The sequence below is a fragment of the Manis pentadactyla genome, chromosome 2 (assembly GCF_030020395.1).
Source record: "Manis pentadactyla isolate mManPen7 chromosome 2, mManPen7.hap1, whole genome shotgun sequence".
NCBI classification, from domain to species: domain Eukaryota; kingdom Metazoa; phylum Chordata; class Mammalia; order Pholidota; family Manidae; genus Manis; species Manis pentadactyla.
This window is the reverse complement of record NC_080020.1, coordinates 4,353,736-4,373,215: the sequence shown is the minus strand read 5'-3', so window position 1 is coordinate 4,373,215 and position 19,480 is coordinate 4,353,736. Positions and strand designations below refer to the sequence as shown.

The window sequence follows — 19,480 nt, the reverse complement described above, 5'->3', positions numbered from 1 at the left end:
GCATAAATGTTTCATATCTAAATTGCATTGTTTTATCAGCCTCATTTTATCTAAAATTATCATTTGTTGATGTCTTTTATTTATACCTCATTTATAACATGCAGTTTCATTTAAATCAACCAGATTTTAATGTAACAGCTAGTATTTATAATTACAGTTAGTAGTGTGCTAATGACCAAGTGACTTTTTAATTGTCAAAGTCTGTTTTAAAATTCGGATGAGTAATTCATCAAAATCAGATAGTAATAATGTAATAAAAATTATTTCGTTAAAAAAATTTATGTTTAAAAGCTAAAAATTATTATTTTGGGAACAGGTGCCGTGGATTCAGGGTCCTCCTCCTCTTCCTCCTCTTCTAGTTTTGTGAACGGTGCTACCAGCAAAAATCTCCCAGCTGTGCAGACGGTTGCTCCGATGCCAGAGGATTCGGCTGAAAACATGAGGTATGCGTGACGATTTGTTTTTTACTCATTTTACTCAACCCCACAAGCCAAACAGAGTGAAACACAGCACAGTGAATACACAGGTGAGGTTAAGAATTCTTACAATGGTTAATTATGTATTTTTTGACTCTTTCATAATTATAATATTTGATATTTGCACTCTTTTTTCATTAATATGTCTCAGAATCCAAACAAATGTTGAATAATTTTCAAACATTGACTCTGCTGACTTTTTTTTTTATTAAGGTATTATTGATATACACTCTTACGAAGGTTTCACATGAAATAACAATGTGCTTGCTGCATTCACCCATATTATCAAGTCCCTACCCACACCCCAATGCAGACACTGTCCATCAGTGTAGTAAGATGCCACAGATCCACTATGTGCCTTCTCTGGGCTACACTGTTCTCCCCGGGATCCCCCACACCATGTGTACTAAACATAATACCCCTCAGTCCCCTTCTCCCTCCCCCACCCCCTCCCCTTTGGTAACCACTAGTCCCTTCTTGGAGTCTGTGAGTCTGCTGCTATTTTGTTCCTTCAGTTTTGCTTCATTGTTATACTCCACAAATGAGGGAAATCATTTGGCACTTGTCTTTCTCTGCCTGGCTTATTTCACTGAGCATAATATCCTTCAGCTCTATCCATGTTGTTGCAAATGGTAGGATTTGTTTCTTTCTTATGGCTGAATAGTATTCCATTGTGTATATGTACCACATCTTCTTTATCCATTCATCTACTGGTGGACACTTAGGTTGCTTCCATATCTTGGCTACTGTAAATAGTGCTGCAATAAACATAGGGGTACATATGTCTTCTTGAGTCTGAGAAGTTGCATTCTTTGTCTAAATTCCAAGGAGTGGGATTCCTGGGTCAAATGGTATTTCTTTAGTTTTTTTGAGGAACCTCCATACTGTTTTCCACAATGGTTGAACCAGCTTACATTCCCACCAGCAGTGTAGGAGGGTTCCCCTTTCTCCACATTCTTGCCAGCATTTGTTGTTCTTAGTCTTTTCGATGCTGGCCATCCTAACTGGTGTGAGCTGATATCTCATTGTGGTTTTAATTTGCATTTGCCTGATGTGTTAGTGATGTGGAGCATCTTTTCATGTGCCTGTTGGCCATCTGAATTTCTTCTTTGGAGAATTGTCTGTTCAGCTCCTCCGCCCATTTTTTAATCAGTTTATTTGCTTTTTGGGTGTTGAGGTGACTCTGCTGACTCTGTAATCCATTGCTGTACAACACATGCTACTATTTCCAAAAAGGTAAAAACATACACAAATTGTATAAAACTGAGCATCTTTGGGGTGGTGATGAAAAGTTTATAATAGAGACTTTCAAAATTAATCTGCAGAGTTGTATAAAATATATAATTGGAACTTGAATAAACACACATTATCTTTTTATCATGATTAATAGATAAAAATGATTTATAGTAGCATATCAAAGAGCATTCCTAAATGAGGCTGGCCCACATTCTCGGAGTTAATTGCACATGTATGCGCACACACATGTATGGGTATGTGTTCACATTTCTAATTCAGTTATCACACATGCAGAATGTGAAAACTCAATGAAAGAATGAAGAACTCACGTTATCATACCCATGTCAGGAAATAGAATGTTACAAGCACCCCCCAAAGCCCCCACTTTGCACCCCTTTTCCTGTCACTATTCTTGCTCCTCTTCAAATTCGCAATCCTAATTTTTAATACTAGGTTAGTTTTGTCTTTTTAGAATTGCGTGTAAATGACATTGCACAGTACATGTTCATCTCTGGCTTCTTTTGTTCAACATTATGTTTATGAGATTCATCCATGTTGCTTGTAGCAATGGTTTGTTTATTTTTATTTCATTTTTCTTCCCTTGTGGGTGTACACTACAATTTATTAATCTATTTTGCCAATAATGGGCATTTGAAATTTTCCAGTTTGGGGCTACTACAAATAATTCTGCCTTTTACATAATAATGCTGCTTGTACATTACTCTTGGGTACACTACACATTTGTAGGCAAATCTGTTGAGTAAATAACTTGGAGTAGAATTGCTGATTTATAGTATTTGTGCGTGTTTAGTTTTATTAATAATGTGAAATGTTTGTCTAAAGTGTGCACACAAGTTTCCCAGCTCATCAGGATCATGTGAGGGTGCCTGTTTCCTCATATAGTTAGCAATAGTTAGTATTGTCACTCTTATATTTTAGCCATTCTCGTGAAAGTATAGTGGAATTCCATGGTATTTTTAGTTTGTATTTTCTTGATAATGAATAAGGTTGGGCACTTTATATGTTTATTGGTCTTTTGGTTTTCCTCTTCTGTGATTTGCCTGTGGAAATCTCTTGCTCATTTTTAAAAATGAAGTTGTCTTATTAATTTCTAAAAGTTCTTATGCATTTTGAAAATGAGCTCTTTAATGATTAGTATATCTTCTCCCATTCTGTGGCTTTTCTTACCATTATCTATATGATCTTTTTTGTCAACAGAAGTTGTAAATTTTAATGTAAGTCACTCTATCAAATTTCTATTAGTGATTTTTCTATTGTAGATAAAATCCGTGCCTGCATTTTCCCTCCCTTATCTTCTGGCTGCTTTGTTCTTTGTTTTATTTTTACATTTATCTGTATGATCCAAGTAGAATCAAGTTCTGTGAACTCAATGAGGTAGGCGTAATATGGATGCTAAGGTGACCCGGCACCATTTGTTTGGAAAACCCTTATTTCCCCCATGCTCTGCTAGTTTTGTTACAAAGCAAGTGCCTCTATATGCTGGACTCCAGTTTGATGCTCAGTTCTGTCCCATTGTCTTGTCCATCTTTGTGCCACATAGTCGTGATGAGCTGTAGGTCTAATGAAGATTATCATCCAGTTGAGTAAGGTCTTCTCACCTTGTCTTTTTTTTTTTTTAAATAAAATCTGATGTTTTGCATTTCCATTTATTTACATTACAGAATCAGTTTGTCAACATCTATATTTAAAACAACTTGCTTGCATTTTGTCAAGGAGTATAATTTACAGATTACTGCAACTGCTGTTATAAGTGCATCTGTGTATCTCTTTCAGTATTGTGACTTCCAAATTATGAACATCACATATTCCTTCCATCTCTTCAGGTTTTCTTAATTTTCTTAAATTTTTCCCAGTAACAATTTTTCATTTTTTGTGTAGAAGTCTCACATGCTTCTTATGTGATTATTCTTAGAATTTTTATATTTTATATGTATCTTCTTTTCTCTAGTTTTCAAGTGAACTTTATTGAGATCGTTTTCTTATGTTATTCAGAATCAACAAAAATACTCAGTTTAAACATGTATTTTAATGAGTTTTGACCTGTTTATATACCCATATAACCCCCACCACCAAGATTTAGAATTATATCCGTCACCCCAGATAGTTCCCTTGAGCCCGTATGTAACTCACTCCATCCCGGTCTCAGCCAAACACTTCTGTGCTTTTAATATTGTAACTTAAATTTTCCTAGAGTTTCACACAGACAGAATTCAAACAAAATAAGCCTCTTGTATCTGCCTTCTTCTATTCAGCTTTTGAGATTTTGAGATTCATCCATGGTTTTATTGAGTAGTTTATTCTTTCGTATTCCTGAGACGGTATGTCTTACAGTTTATTCATTTGTTGATAGACATCTAGATTTTTTCCAGTTTGGGGCTGTTATAAAGACTCTGAAGATACTTGAGTACAAGTCCTGCCATGGACATACGTTCTTGCGTAAATAAGGGTAAAACTGCCGATTGAATAGTAAATATGTGCTTATCTTTATTATAAGAAACTGCTGTACTGTTTTACAAAGTGACTGTATCATTTTATATTCCTTTCAACATTGTAAAAGTGCCAGTTGTTCCACATTCTTGTCACACTTGGTATTGTCAATCTTTTAAATTTAACACTTTATAATGGCTGAGTTATCATATTTCATTTGGTTTATTTTCCATTTTCCTAATAAAAAAATGATGATAAGTTTTTTTTCCATGTGTTTATGGGCCATGGAAATCTTTTGCTATTATTTAAAAATTGGGTTATTTTTCTTATTGAAATGTAAGAGTTCTTTATATATTCTGAATATGTGTCCTTTGTCAGATTACATCCATTGCAAGTTTTTTATTCCATTTTGTGGCTTGTATTTTTTAATTTTGTTAAAAGTGTTAAGAACAGGAAGTTTCAAATTTTGATAAAGTCTTTTTGAAAAATTATTTTGAAAACTCTTTTTTTTTTATGGTTTATGCTTTTTTGTCCTAAGAAATCTTTAGACCCCAAAGATATGAAGACATTATCCTGTATTTTCTTCCCAAAGTATTGTAGTTTTAGCTTTTAGGAGTAGGTCTGTGGTCCGTTTTCACTTAATTTGTGTGTGTATAGTGAGGCAAGGGTTTGGATCGTTTTTGTCCACATGCATGTCAGTGTTGCAGGACCATTGAATTATTTTGGCACATTCGTTTAAAATCAGTTGATCACATATGTGTGAATCTGTGTCTGGACTCCATACTGTTCTATGATGTATATGGCCGTCCTTATGCCAACACCACCCTATCTTCATTACTTAACTGTAACTATATAGTAAATATTGAAGTCAGGTACTATTAGGTCTCTAACTGTTCTTTTTTATAGTTGTTTTGACTTTTTTGGTTGCCTGCATTTTCATATAAATTTTAGAATTGGCTTACCAATTTCTAAAAAAGAAAAACTCTGCTGAAATTTTCATTAGAATTAGGTTGAATCTTCAGTAAAATTCAGTGAGTGTTTCTATTTTAATAATACCAAGTCTTCCAATCTATGAACATTTCCTGTAACTCCATTTACTGAGATCTTTAATTTTTCTCAGCAACTTATTGTAGTTTTCATTGTATAGGTTTTATACTTATTTCTTTTTCATTATTTTTCATGTCTCTGATGACATTCTGAATTGGTTTTTACTTCTGATTACCAATTTCGAGTTTGAAGCCAAACAAAAAATAAATACTTTATTTTTCACTTATATAAAACTCCAGTAACTATAAAATAAATTAATGTTAACAGAGAGCAAAGTAATGATTGCCTGTGTCAGTTATACCTCAAATAGGGCTGAAAAAAATTTTAATGTGTATTGGTAGATGTAGAAAGACTATATATTGACTTTTTAGCCTGCAACTCTGGTTAATCCACTTAAATTAAGTAGCCTTTGGAAAATAAGACTTTTCTTGACTCAGTATTTCTAATATATATAGTTTCCTTATTATTTCCTATGTGTAAGATAAAGTCACTTGCAGCTTTAGTGTTACTGATCCTTAAATGTTCCTTAAATGTTTGAGAAATCACAGTGGAACCTTTTCTGCCTGGAAGTTTCTTTCTGGGAGAGTTTTAAATTGCAAATCCAATTTCTTTAATAAATGAGTCACTATTCAGATTTTCTGTTTTCTTTCTGCATCAGTTTTGGTCCTTTGAGACTTCCAGGAATTCAGCCATTTTATCTAAGTTGGATTCATTGCCATAGAGATTTCATAATTTTTAAAATTATTTAAAAATACTTATAGGATCTCTAATCATGTTCCCTCCTTCATTCCTGATTATGTTCATTTATGTCTTTTCTCATTTTATCATTACTAGAATTGCTATTGATTTTTAATATTATGATTTTTCCTCAGAAACTGGCTATTAGATTTATTAGCTTTTTTTCCATTTTCTGTTATTGAATTCACTCTTACTATTTCCTTTTAGTTATTTCAGGGTTAATTTTGTCTTTCTAGATTCTCAGGGTGGAGACTTAAATCAGGAGTCTACAAACTGAATCTAGTGGGTTTTATCTGCTGTCACCAGTTTTTGGAAATAACCTTTTTTTGGATATAGTCACATCATTTGTTTATATACTGCCTATGACTGTTTTCACATTATGGTGTCAAAGTTTAGTAGTTAAAGCAGAGATACTATGGCTTAGAAGTTTAAAATATTTACTGTCTTATCCTTTACAGAAAACATTTGCTGACCCCTTGCTTAGGTCTTTGATTTTAAACTTTTCTTCTTTTCTTTAAAGCCATAACTTTTCCTCCTTGCACAGTTTTAGCTGTATTTCACAAATGTCATAACGCTGTCAAGAAAAATCCCAGCCCACTAAATGTGGCAAAATTAGCCCAGGAATAAAGGTCACCTAGACCTGTGTTAAAAAATTTTTTAAATGCTTCAGATGTTACACATTTAGTGGGCTGGGATTTTTCTTATATCTAGTCCATAAATTCTGTGGTTTCTTAAATAGTTTTAGTTTAAATAGCTATTCTAATAATGATAAAATGAGAAAAGACATGAATTAACAAAATCAGGAATGAAGGAAGGAACATTAGAGACCCTACAAATATTTTCATTCAATATTTCTTAATTTTCATTCAATATTTTTTTCTGTTTTCCTATCATTTCTTCTTTGACTTACATGTATTTCAGGGGTACATTTTGAGATTGACCTTTTCTTACTCAACATAATGCCACGAGATCCAAGTTGTTCTGTGTATAAAGAGGCTCTTACTTTTGTATTCCTGAGTAGTATTCGGTGATACGGATATACGGTAGATTGTTTTAACTATTCGCCTACCAAAGGACATTTAGGTTTTTTCCAGTTTGGGGCTATTACAAAAAAAAGCTGCAATGAACATTTGTTTTTAGGTGAACCTAAGTTTTAATGTCTCTGGGATACCTGCCTAAGAGTGAGATTACTGGGCTTATGCGATCAGTACCTGATTCATGTTTTAAGAAACTCCTACCTGCAGTGTATGGGTAGTCCAGTTTCTCCTCATTTGGACTAGCATTTGGTGCTGTCTTCCTTTTTTTTCCCTCATCATTCTGATAGGTAAATAGTCATAACTCACAGCAGTCTTCATTTGCCTTTTTTAATGGATGGTTCTGAACATCATTTTATGTGCTAATATGCCATCAGCATGTCCTCTTCAGTGAAATGCCTGTTCATGTCTTTTGCCCATTTTATAAATGGATTGCTTTTTTACTTTTGAGCTTTGAGACTTCTTTATATGTTCTAGGTTCAAGTCTGTTACAGAAGCGTGTTCACAAGTATTTTCTCCCAGAATGTAGCTTGTTGTTTACATCCTTTCAATAAAGTTTTTGGCAGAGTCAACTTTGCATTTTTGTTGTAGCCTGACTTATCTTGGTGTCATATCTAAGAACTCTTCACCTAACCCTAAGTTTTGAAGATTTTTCTTTTATGTAGTCCATAAATTTTGTGGTTTCTTAAATAGTTTCAGTTTTAAATCTGTGATCCATATTGGGCTAATTTTTGTGTAAGGGACAAGATTTATGTGGAGGTTCATGTTTGCCAATGATGGTCCAGTTGATCAAGCACCGTTTGAAAGGCTAACCTTCCTCATGAAGCATTTTAAAAATCTTTTAACACAGGTCTAGGTGGCCTTTATTCCTGGGCTAATTTTGCCACATTTAATAGGCTGGGATTTTTCTTTAATGCTCAGTGTGATGAAAGAGGTCTCCCCTTTCTGACTGGAGGGAATGCAGACAATTCTTGGCTCTGTTTGAGCTGCAGGAAGAGGTATTTGTGTCATAGCTCCTTCATAATCGTCATTTCCTCAGTTACTTTGTTCTAACCTTGGGAGATTTCAGAGGTTACATACATTGATTGTTTCGGAGATGAAGACTCAGATTACTAGAATTGTTCCTCTATAAATTCTTCCTACTGGGTTCTCTGTCTTCCAAATTCTTTTCACTTTGACCTCCCTAAACTACAAATTTAGTCTTGCCAGCTCAGAAAAATTGCTGGATTCCATATTTGCCCTAATATAGGAAATACCTTTGGGCAGGAAGTCTGGTTAATGGTGCGGACTCACTCACTTGTTTCTCTTTCCTCAGGATTTATGGTCTTATGCTGCCAGTTTTATCTGAAAGTAGTTCTCTTTTTTTTTTATAGCATTTTCTAGTTGTTAGTGTAGTTCTAGACCATCTTACTTCTTCAAAGTAAAAACTGGAATTATATCTTTTATGATGTTGTAAATTATTTCTTTCATAATTTTGACTCTTTGCTAGTATACAGAATCCATTTCAGTTTATTGAACTAATATCCTGAACCCTTTTACTTAAACGATGCCTAATTGTTTATCTATAATTCTTTTTAAATAAATATATATGTATACAGTCCTTTCATCTGTGAATATTGGAAGTTTTATTCCCCCATTACAATCCAGACACTTTCTTACTTATTTTTCTTGACTTAAAGTACCACCTAGTATTTCCAGCACAATTTTGTATAATAGTGTGTAGACCTGGAATCTCAGATGGAAATTTTGAACATTTCCTCATTAATTGTGCTATTTTCTGTCTATTTATGAATGCTTCTTGTCAAATATAAGAAGTCTCATATGTTTATAATTAACCAAGAATTGCTATCATGTGTATTGAATTTTATGGGGTTTTTTTTGTTTGTTTTGGTTTTTTTTTCATACATTGAGATGACCAAGTGTTTTTCTTCTTCTGAACTAATACAGTCTATTATATTGATTAATTTTTTAAATGCTTAACAACCTTTGAATTTCTGGAAGAAATCCATTATCTTTGCGATATTTCTTGAACAGTTATATAAAACTCGTGTTTATTAGTTTGTTTTTTTCTAAAATATTTGGTAGATTTCATGAGTAAAGACATAAATCTGACCTTGGATCTCTTATTTAATTCCTTTCAATGTTTTGTTTCCCTACAGTTGATCATTTGGTTGCAGTGTTTGATAAATATCCCAAGTTAAAACAGTCATTTTCTCTATGGAAGTCAGTACTTCTCTTTCTTACAAGAATTTGCAAAAAATAGCCAAAGTCAAAATAGCATCCTAAGCACCATCAGAGTAACTGAAGGGAATGAAAAAGAATTGAGTGGAGAGGAGTGAGTAGCTTGAGAGAACGCATTTCGACCTAGAGTTGACAAAATCAAGGCCCCAGAACTCTGCCAGACGTTAGGAGCAGGGGAGTATGTTGAAAACTCTGCATCTTCAGCAAGTCTTCAAAGCCCCAAGCAAGTCCCCTCTTCTTGCCTAAAATTGCTCCCCCAGGTCGTCTCTCAGAGTGTTGGTGGCACTGCCCAAACCTGAGCTTCCCCTCTGAGTTCTCTTTCCTAAAGTTGTTGACCCAGATAAGAGAAGACAAGGTGGAATGTAAGTGCTGATGGTGAGGCTCTGAGTTCACAGAGGATTTGGGTCATGCTGTTTCCAAGTTAGGAAAAGGGCATCGGGATGATTCTCTCATCGCTGTGTAATCACTTAAGAAAGATGGTAGCAGTTCAGTTTTAAAATATTAGTTATCTATTGCAAATTATTCTATGATTAATTACCTTTTATTATTTATATTTTCCTCATATGTAACAAAAATGTCACTTGGCATCGTGGCAGAACTTCTGTTATTTTGAAGTGTTTGTTTAATTCCTTTCTGTACATGTCTTCTGCGTAGAGGAATGTGTGTTTAGCCAACATTAGATTGTTATTGATTTTTTAAAAATATATCAGTGTCGTATTTTGTATGAGTACATATAAGTTTGTTTTAATTTAAAGTAGCAGTTATGAGAGCTGCCTTACTGACCTCTCACTGAGGGCCCGGTGCTCTTCTGTGCACATGTACACGCATTAGCTCCTTTCATCCTCACCAGGCAGGTACTGAAATCATCGTCATTTTGCAGGCCTGGGAAATGTAAAGCCTCATTGTCACCCAGGTAACATGGGGGGAACCAGCATTCCAGTCCATTCAGTCTTACTCCAGTACTTCCAAGAGTGATAGGCAGATGTTACCAAATTATTCATTTGCCTAAGAGGAGTAATTTTCTTTATGCATGTTTTTTTTCTTCAACATATACTACTTGAAGTATTTTCAACAATGTCAAAACGGTGCTTATGTAAGGTCATATAACCTAAAGGTAATAGTGAACAGTATAAATAACAATGCAGAGATTGGTAAATAAAAGCAAGTGGGTTTATGAAGTGGAAAGTACCTACTTTGGCAAAGCAATTCAACTGTATGACACTGAATTCCAATTATTTCCTTCTTTGTCCAGCTTTTCAGGGACCTTTTAGGGAACTCCTGAGAACAAGGGTTAGTTCTTTGTAACTGGCACAGTGATCCATGTAGTAGGTGTTCAGAAACAGTTTTCCTTGCTGGATACAAGGACAGACAAAGAAGACATACAAGGACATCTTCTCTTGGCGCTCCTTGAGCCATGAACAGTCGGTGGCCCTTGCAGGTTCCCAAGTCCCAGCTCCTCTTCAATGTGTCGTCATTCTCGTTTAGCCAGCCTTCAGGGTAGCCTGATGACGGAGGTGAAACTGCACAGGCGTCCCTTCTACACGAAGCTGTGACTAGTCCATGGGTTGGAATCGGATTGTTATGATTTTTAAAGATTTTAATTCAGAAATAAAGATTATCTGACTTTTTGTATTGAGTTATATTTACTAGTCTTTATGTCTTAATTTCAACAGCATCACTGCAAAACTTGAAAGAGCTTTAGAAAAAGTTGCTCCTCTTCTTCGTGAAATTTTTGTCGACTTTGCGCCATTCCTGTCTCGTACACTTCTTGGCAGTCATGGACAAGAGCTATTGATAGAAGGTACGATTTCTCTCTATTCTCATTATGTTAGTTTCCTATAATGTACCTATTAATCGTGGCATAATTTGTTCTTCTGGAGGAATATTTATTGGCAAAAGAATATGAAGACATTCATTGCTTCTACAAACTCTAATAAGATATTCATATATGCTTTCTCCTTACTCATTTTTTAAAAATGACATGTCTGCACAGTCAATGCTATAACAGAATGAAGAACTTTGAAAGTGTTGAAATGGGCGGCTCTGACTCTCACAGTGCAAATCCATCAGGGCTGGTGTACATCTGCCATTAGGATGGCATGTTTACTAAGAATGATCTCTAAAATTTTCTTCAAAAAGCTATACTTCTCTAAGTGACTTTTCTTATTCATAAAACATTTACAATATGAGACTCCTTAACTGAGAAAATGTAAGAAAATACTGAACTGGGAATTGACGAAGCTGTTGTCTTCAACTCAACAGCAGCTCAAGTGGGGAGGCAAAGAAGATAAATTAACCATGGTGAAGATTTGATTTGTGCACCTGTATTGGAAGTCTAACTTTGAAAAATGTGGTTATCTGAAGCCTTATATCTTTTCTAAAAAAAAGACTGTTTTATAAATACTCATGAGCTTCATAAAGGATTATCAGATCCAGGTGATCCTTTGAATGAGTAATGGCTTTTAGGTGCATTTAGCAACACATATGTAATTTGCTTTTTACTTACTATTTACGGTGGAAGTTTTCCTGTGCCTGTTCTGTCATTGTCTCGACTGCATTTATACACCTGTTTCTTTCAGGGGAGACAGTTACAGTCAATAACCTGCCTGATTTTATACCCTTCTCCACTACTTCCTTAGCTCTGTGACCTTTATGAGTCACTTAGCCATTTTGTTGCACTAAGCACTTGCTTGCACTATATCCTTTCTTGAAGACACAGTCAATGACAGAACTCCGTTCCAGGGTTCTTGTGAGGATTCATTTATATAGTGCATATCAATCTCTCAGAACAATGACACGTGGTGGGCTATTCCTTTTTAATACCGAGTACTTGTTCTAGGCCAAATGCTAACTAAGGCACTTGGAATATATTAGTAAACAGGATGTAAAGATCCCTGTCTTGTGGAGCTTATATTCCAGCAAGGAGAGAGCATAAATAAGCATCAAACATAATAAGTAATTAAATTACACAGCATGTTAGAAGATGGCAAAAGCTATGGAAAAGGATAAGTACACACAGGGGCTTGGGATTATTGAAAGGGCAGGATAAGTTGCAGTTTTAAAGTGAGTGATTAGTTTTAAGCAGGCCTATGGTAAAAGTTACGTTATAGAGTGGTACTGGCGTACACAGACATACAGATCAAGGGAAGAGAATCTCTAGTCCAGACCATAAACCCTCACATGTATGGCCAAATGATTTTGACATGGGTGCCACGACTGTTCAATGGAAGAAAGGACCGTCTTGTCAACAGATCATGTTGTGAAAACTCGATACCACATGCAAAAATTTGAAGTTAAATCCTTATCCTTACACCATATACAAAAATTAACTCAAAATGAACCAAAGGCATAACAGTAATACCTGAAACTAAAACTGTTAGAAGAAAACAGTGGAAAAGTTCCATGACATTGAGTTTGGGAACGATTTGTTGGAGATGACAGTAAAAACACAGGGAACAAAAGTAAAAATAAGTAGGACTTCATCAAAATTTAAACTTCTGTGCATCAAAGAACATAATAAACAATGAGCAGGCAATCTAAAGATAGGGAGAAAATATTTGCAAATCATATATATGTTGAGTTTTTATCAAGAGTATCTGAAGAACTCCTAGAATTCAACAAGAAAAATATAAACCAGTTTTTAAATGGTAATATCAAAGTCACAAGATACACCTCACACACATTAGGATGGCTACTTGCCAAAAATAAAATAAGATTAAAAAAATAACACATTGGTAAGGGTGTGAAGAAATTGGAAAGCTCGTCCACTGCTGGGAATGTAAAATGGTGTCGTTGGTTATGGCAGTTCCTCAAAAAATTAAAAATGGAAATATCCCATAAATCAGCAATTCTAGTTCTGGATATATATCTAAAATAGTGGAAAGCAAGAGCTTAAAGATGTATTTGTACACTTATGTTCAACACAACATTATTCAAAATAGCCAAGGGTGGAAACAACCCAGGTGCCCATCGATAGATGAATGGATAAACAAAAGTGGCATATACATGCAGTGGAATATCATTCCGTCCTAAAAACAATGTTCAGACATACTGCATCACGGGGGTACCTTTGAGGACGATAGGCTAAGTAAAATAAGCAAGTCACCAAAAACACCTGTTTGATACCCCTTATATCAATGTAGAAACAACTACAATAGTCAAATTTATGGGAACAGAAAGTAGAATGGTAGTTGGTTGCCAAGGGCTGGGGTGAGGGAGAAATGGGGAGGTGTGCAATGGGTATAGAGTTTCAGTCTTGCAAGATGAAAAAGTTCTGGAGATTATTGCAACACTGTGAATATACTTAACACTTAATAATGGTTAAAATGGAAATTTATATGTTATGTGTATTTTTCCACAATTTCAATAAAAGTGAAAAGTTCATCCTCAGCCTGGAAAAATGTATTTCTAATACTAGTAATTGACAAAAAAAAAAGTTGATATCCACATTACACAAAAAATTACCAATCAAGAAAAACACAATTCCACACAACAATGCGTAGAAGACGAAATCACTGCTGTGCAGATGAGGGATGTGCAGGTGGCTATAAACATGTAAAAAAAGAAACTTCTAGTGAGAATGTAAGTTGACACCCTTTGAAGTATAATTTTGCACTGTTTTATAAGGTTGATTTTGTAAAGGCATGTTGACTCAGCAATTTCATTGTTACGTATATATGACCAAGTAATATTGGCCTAATTTACAATAGTTGTTGCTCCTCGGGGAATGGGGTTAGGGAAGGTTACACAAGTGCTTCAAGTGTTAATTTTTATTTCTTAAACTGAATGTTTATTATTACTTTACAGTCTATACCAGGGGTCAACAAACTGCTTTGGCAGCCAAATACAGTGGCTACCTGTTTTTCTGTAATTGAAGTTTTATTGAAACCCAGATACACCATTCTTTTATTTACTGTCTAAACTTCTGTTATGCTGCAATGGCGTGGCTGATTGATTGAAAGAAACCATATAGCCTAAAAGCCTAATTTATTGACCTCTCATAGAAAAAAAAATTCTGGTCCTTGATCTATACATCTAGCTATGGCTTTTGGTAAATTCTAAGCATTCTTAGAAAATAATAAAGAAATGGCATACTGGTATTGTCAGTTGATTTGCTTACAATTCTGATGAGGTTATAAAGGCTGTGTGTGGTCCAAGATAGGCAAAAATTAATGAATAAAGGTGACTGATTCCTGTTAGTTTTGGACGTGGTGTTGAAAATTTGTCAGGTCACCTACTCTTGGTTTCCCCAGGTTCAAACCGTAATGTCAGTTATGCCCTGTAACCTACTACATCTCTTCTGTCACCAAGTTCTTATCTCCCTTTCTGATTAGCCTAAGATAATGAATTAACATGAGTTTACTCCTCCTGTCTTTTTGAGTAAATGATGTCAAAAGCATATGAAAGAACTTTGCCCCTAGATAAAAGCATTTGGTTGATATTTGTTCCAAGTCCTGCCAGAATCTTCAGGAGTAATATTTTTATTATACAACTCTTAAATTAAGACAATACTGAAAAAGCCTTCAAAAATATTTAACTCCATCAGTTTTTACAGTTTTTATTCCTTACTTTTGATATCAGTGTTAATGTAAGTGATGCTATAGCGTTTCTTCCCCCCTATTCTTGAAATCAGAACTGACACATTTTTCCTATCAAAAATGACAGTTTAGTTGTTTTGTTTTTTTTTTTTTTATAATTATTTTTTTATTGAAGGGTAGTTGACGCACAGTATTACATTACATTAGTTTCAAGTGTACAACACAGTGGTAGAACATTTATATACATAATTCGAGGTTCCGGCTATCACCCTACCAGGCTGTTACATTATCTTGACTATATTCCTTATGCTATACATTACATCCTGGTTACTTATTTATTTTACCATTGGAAGTCTGTCCTTATTTTTTTTTTTTTTTTTTTTTTTTTTTGTGAGGGCATCTCTCATATTTATTGATCAAATGATTGTTAACGAAAATAAAATTCTGTATAGGGGAGTCAATGCTCAATGCACAATCATTAATCCACCCCAAGCCTAATTTTCGTCAGTCTCCAATCTTCTGAGGCATAACAAACAAGTTCTTACATGGAGAACAAATTCTTACATAATGAATAAGTTACATAGTGAACAGTACAAGGGCAGTCATCACAGAAACTTTCAGTTTTGCTCATGCATTATGAACTCTAAACAGTCAGTTCAAATATGAATACTCATTTGGTTTTTATACTTGATTTATGTGTGGATACTACATTTCTCTCTTTATTATTATTATTTTTAATAAAATGCTGAAGTGGTAGGTAGATACAAGATAAAGGTAGAAAACATAGTTTAGTGTTGTAAGAGAGCACATGTAGATGATCAGGTGTGTGCCTGTAGACTATGTGTTAGTCCAAGCTAGACCAGGGCAATAAAACATCCACGTATGCAGAAGATTTCTCTGAGAACGGTGGGGTGAGGTTCTAAGCCTCACCTCTGTTGATCCCCAATTTCTCACCTGATGGCCCCCCTGCGACTGTGCCTGTCTTAGGTTGTTCCTCCCTTGAGGAATCTTACCCGTCTCTGGCTAACCAGTCATCTTCCGGGGCCATACAGGGAAATGTAGAGTTGGTAAGTGAGAGGGAAGCCTTATTGTTTGAAAAGGTTAGCTTTTTACATCTTTGCATATTTATGCCCTGTGGCTTCTATGCCCAGCATTTGTCTTGAGGTATCTTTACCACTTGGAAGAATTATGATACTCGATAAATTTGATACGAGGCACGAATTCTATTTAAGGGTTGTAATTAGGAAGGAAGAAGAAAAGCTATAGAAGTAGCAGGCGGAAGAAAACATGGGAAGATTGATTATTTCTTTGATATATCTTCTTGTAGAGTAACTTCAGCATGTATAGGTTTTAAGCTACTACTTAAATTGCGCACACACATTAACATAATAGGAGTACAGTTACATAACCAAAGCATACCTGTAATTACCAGCCATCTCCAGTGAAACCAAGAAAACCAGTTAGGCACCTTAGGCATTTGTGAAAACTTATCTATGATATGGTGGATATTGTCCAACTGAGCTTGAACAGTCTGAGAGAAATCAGACAAATTAAAACAACCCATTCCTGGGGACTGTTCACATGCCATATGTTCTTTTAACAGTAAATAGTCTGTAGTTGTAAGATTTTGGAGCGCTACAATTTGCACTTCTCCTAATTCTTGGTTGAGTTCCAACAGTGTAGATCCAGTCCAATTTGTTGTTTTACTGTATGCACAGGCCAGCTTAGATATCTCCTTCCTCATTCCCATGGCAAGTCCAGGAGCTGGTGGGATGAGTGCATCTACAGCTGTAGCAGTGCGTGGATCTTTGTTGGGGTTTTTTGATGATCATCTTCTGGCATGAGGCTTCCAGAGAGTGCTGATGTTGGAAGTTCTTTTTCATATCGTATCTTAGTTCATTTTCCGGGTAGCCCAATTAGGCTTTGATCCTCTGTATAAACACAAACAGACCCTTTGCCTACACTTTTATATGCCCTTTATACCCTTGTGTAGAACTCGTTGGAGGTTACCACACAGGAACTGCCCTTTTTTTTTTTTTTTTTTTCTTTGTTTTTGGTATCACTAATCTACACTTACATGACGAATATTATGCTTACTAGGCTCTCCCCTATACCAGGTCTCCCCTATAAGCCCCTTTACAGTCATTGTCCATCAGCATAGCAAAATGTTGTAGAATCACTACTTGCCTTCTCTGTGTTGTACAGCCCTCCCTTTTCTCCTACCCCCCCTTGCATGTTAATCTTAATACCCCCCTACTTCTCCCCCCCTTATCCCTCCCTACCCACCCATCCTCCCCAGTCCCTTTCCCTTTGGTACCTGTTAGTCCATTCTTGAGTTCTGTGATTCTGCTGCTGTTTTGTTCCTTCAGTTTTTCCTTTGTTCTTATATTCCACAGATAAGTGAAATCATTTGGTATTTCTCTTTCTCCGCTTGGCTTGTTTCACTGAGCATAATACCCTCCAGCTCCATCCATGTTGCTGCAAATGATTGGATTTGCCCTTTTCTTATGGCTGAGTAGTATTCCATTGTGTATATGTACCACATCTTCTTTATCCATTCATCTATTGATGGACATTTAGGTTGCTTCCAATTCTTGGCTATTGTAAATAGTGCTGCAATAAACATAGGGGTGCATCTGTCTTTCTCAAACTTGATTGCTGCGTTCTTAGGGTAAATTCCTAGGAGTGCAATTCCTGGGTCAAATGGTAAGTCTGTTTTGAGCATTTTGATGTACCTCCATACTGCTTTCCACAATGGTTGAACTAACTTACATTCCCACCAGCAGTGTAGGAGGGTTCCCCTTTCTCCACAGCCTCGCCAACATTTGTTGTTGTTTGTCTTTTGGATGGCAGCCATCCTCACTGGTGTGAGGTGATACCTCATTGTAGTTTTAATTTGCATTTCTCTGATAATTAGCGATGTGGAGCATCTTTTCATGTGTCTGTTGGCCATCTGTATTTCTTTTTTGGAGAACTGTCTGTTCAGTTCCTCTGCCCATTTTTTAATTGGGTTATTTGTTTTTTGTTTGTTGAGGCGTGTGAGCTCCTTATATATTCTGGACGTCAAGCCTTTATCGGATGTGTCATTTTCAAATATATTCTCCCATACTGTAGGGATCCTTCTTGTTCTATTAATGGTGTCTTTTGCTGTACAGAAGCTTTTCAGCTTAATATAGTCCCACTTACTCATTTTTGCTGTTGTTTTCCTTGCCCGGGGAGATATGTTCAAGAAGAGGTCACTCATGTTTATGTCTAAGAGGTTTTTGCCTATGTTTTCTTCCAAGAGTTTAATGGTTTCATGGCTTACATTCAGGTCTTTGATCCATTTTGAGTTTACTTTTGTATATGGGGTTAGACAATGGTTCAGTTTCATTCTCCTACATGTAGCTGTCCAGTTTTGCCAGCACCACCTGTTGAAGAGACTGTCATTTCGCCATTGTATGTCCATGGCTCCTTTATCAAATATTAATTGACCATATATGTCTGGGTTAATGTCTGGATTCTCTAGTCTATTCCATTGGTCTGTGGCTCTGTTCTTCTGCCAGTACCAAATTGTCTTGATTACTATGGCTTTATAGTAGCGCTTGAAGTTGGGGAGTGAGATCCCCCCTACTTTATTCTTCTTTCTCAGGATTGCTTTCGCTATTCGGGGTCTTTGGTGTTTCCATATGAATTTTTGAATTATTTGTTCCAGTTCATTGAAGAATGTTGCTGGTAGTTTCATAGGGATTGCATCAAATCTGTATATTGCTTTGGGCAGGATGGCCATTTTGACGATATTAATTCTTCCTAGCCACGAGCATGGGATGAGTTTCCATCTGTTAGTGTCCCCTTTAATTTCTCTTAAGAGTGACTTGTAGTTTTCAGAGTATAAGTCTTTCACTTCTTTGGTTAGGTTTATTCCTAGGTATTTTATTTTTTTTGATGCAATTGTGAATGGAGTTGCTTTCCTGATTTCTCTTTCTGTTGGTTCATTGTTAGTATACAGGAAAGCCACAGATTTCTGTGTGTTGATTTTGTATCCTGCAACTTTGCTGTATTCTGATATCAGTTCTAGTAGTTTTGGGGTGGAGTCTCTAGGGTTTTTTATGTACAGTATCATGTCATCTGCAAATAGTGACAGTTTAACTTCTTCTTTACCAATCTGGATTCCTTGTATTTCTTTATTTTGTCTGATTGCCGTGGCTAGGACCTCCAGTACTATGTTAAATAACAGTGGAGAGAGTGGGCATCCCTGTCTAGTTCCCGATCTCAGAGGAAATGCTTTCAGCTTCTCGCTGTTCAATATAATGTTGGCTGTGGGTTTATCATAGATGGCCTTTATTATGTTGAGGTACTTGCCCTCTATTCCCATTTTGCTGAGAGTTTTTAACATGAATGGATGTTGAACTTTGTCAAATGCTTTTTCAGCATCTATGGAGATGATCATGTGGTTTTTGTCTTTCTTTTTGTTGATGTGGTGGATGATGTTGATGGACTTTCGAATGTTGTACCATCCTTGCATCCCTGGGATGAATCCCACTTGGTCATGGTGTATGATCCTTTTGATGTATTTCTGAATTCGGATTGCTAATATTTTGTTGAGTATTTTTGCATCTACGTTCATCAAGGATATTGGTCTGTAGTTTTCTTTTTTGGTGGGGTCTTTGCCTGGTTTTGGTATTAGGGTGATGTTAGCTTCATAGAATGAGTTTGGGAGTATCCCCTCCTCCTCTATTTTTTG

The 19,480-nt window shown here is 35.7% G+C and overlaps 1 protein-coding gene across 3 annotated transcripts in view; it reads left to right on the top strand.

Moving 5' to 3' along the window:
• NBEA (neurobeachin) overlaps positions 1-19,480 on the top strand; it is a 550,888-nt gene that overhangs the window by 211,190 nt on the left and 320,218 nt on the right. For all 3 annotated transcript variants that reach the window (XM_036904990.2, XM_036904991.2, XM_036904985.2), the window contains exons 32-33: positions 317-443; positions 10,894-11,021. In XM_036904990.2, the coding sequence (XP_036760885.2) occupies positions 317-443; positions 10,894-11,021 (255 nt within the window). The remainder of the gene's footprint in view (positions 1-316; positions 444-10,893; positions 11,022-19,480) is intronic.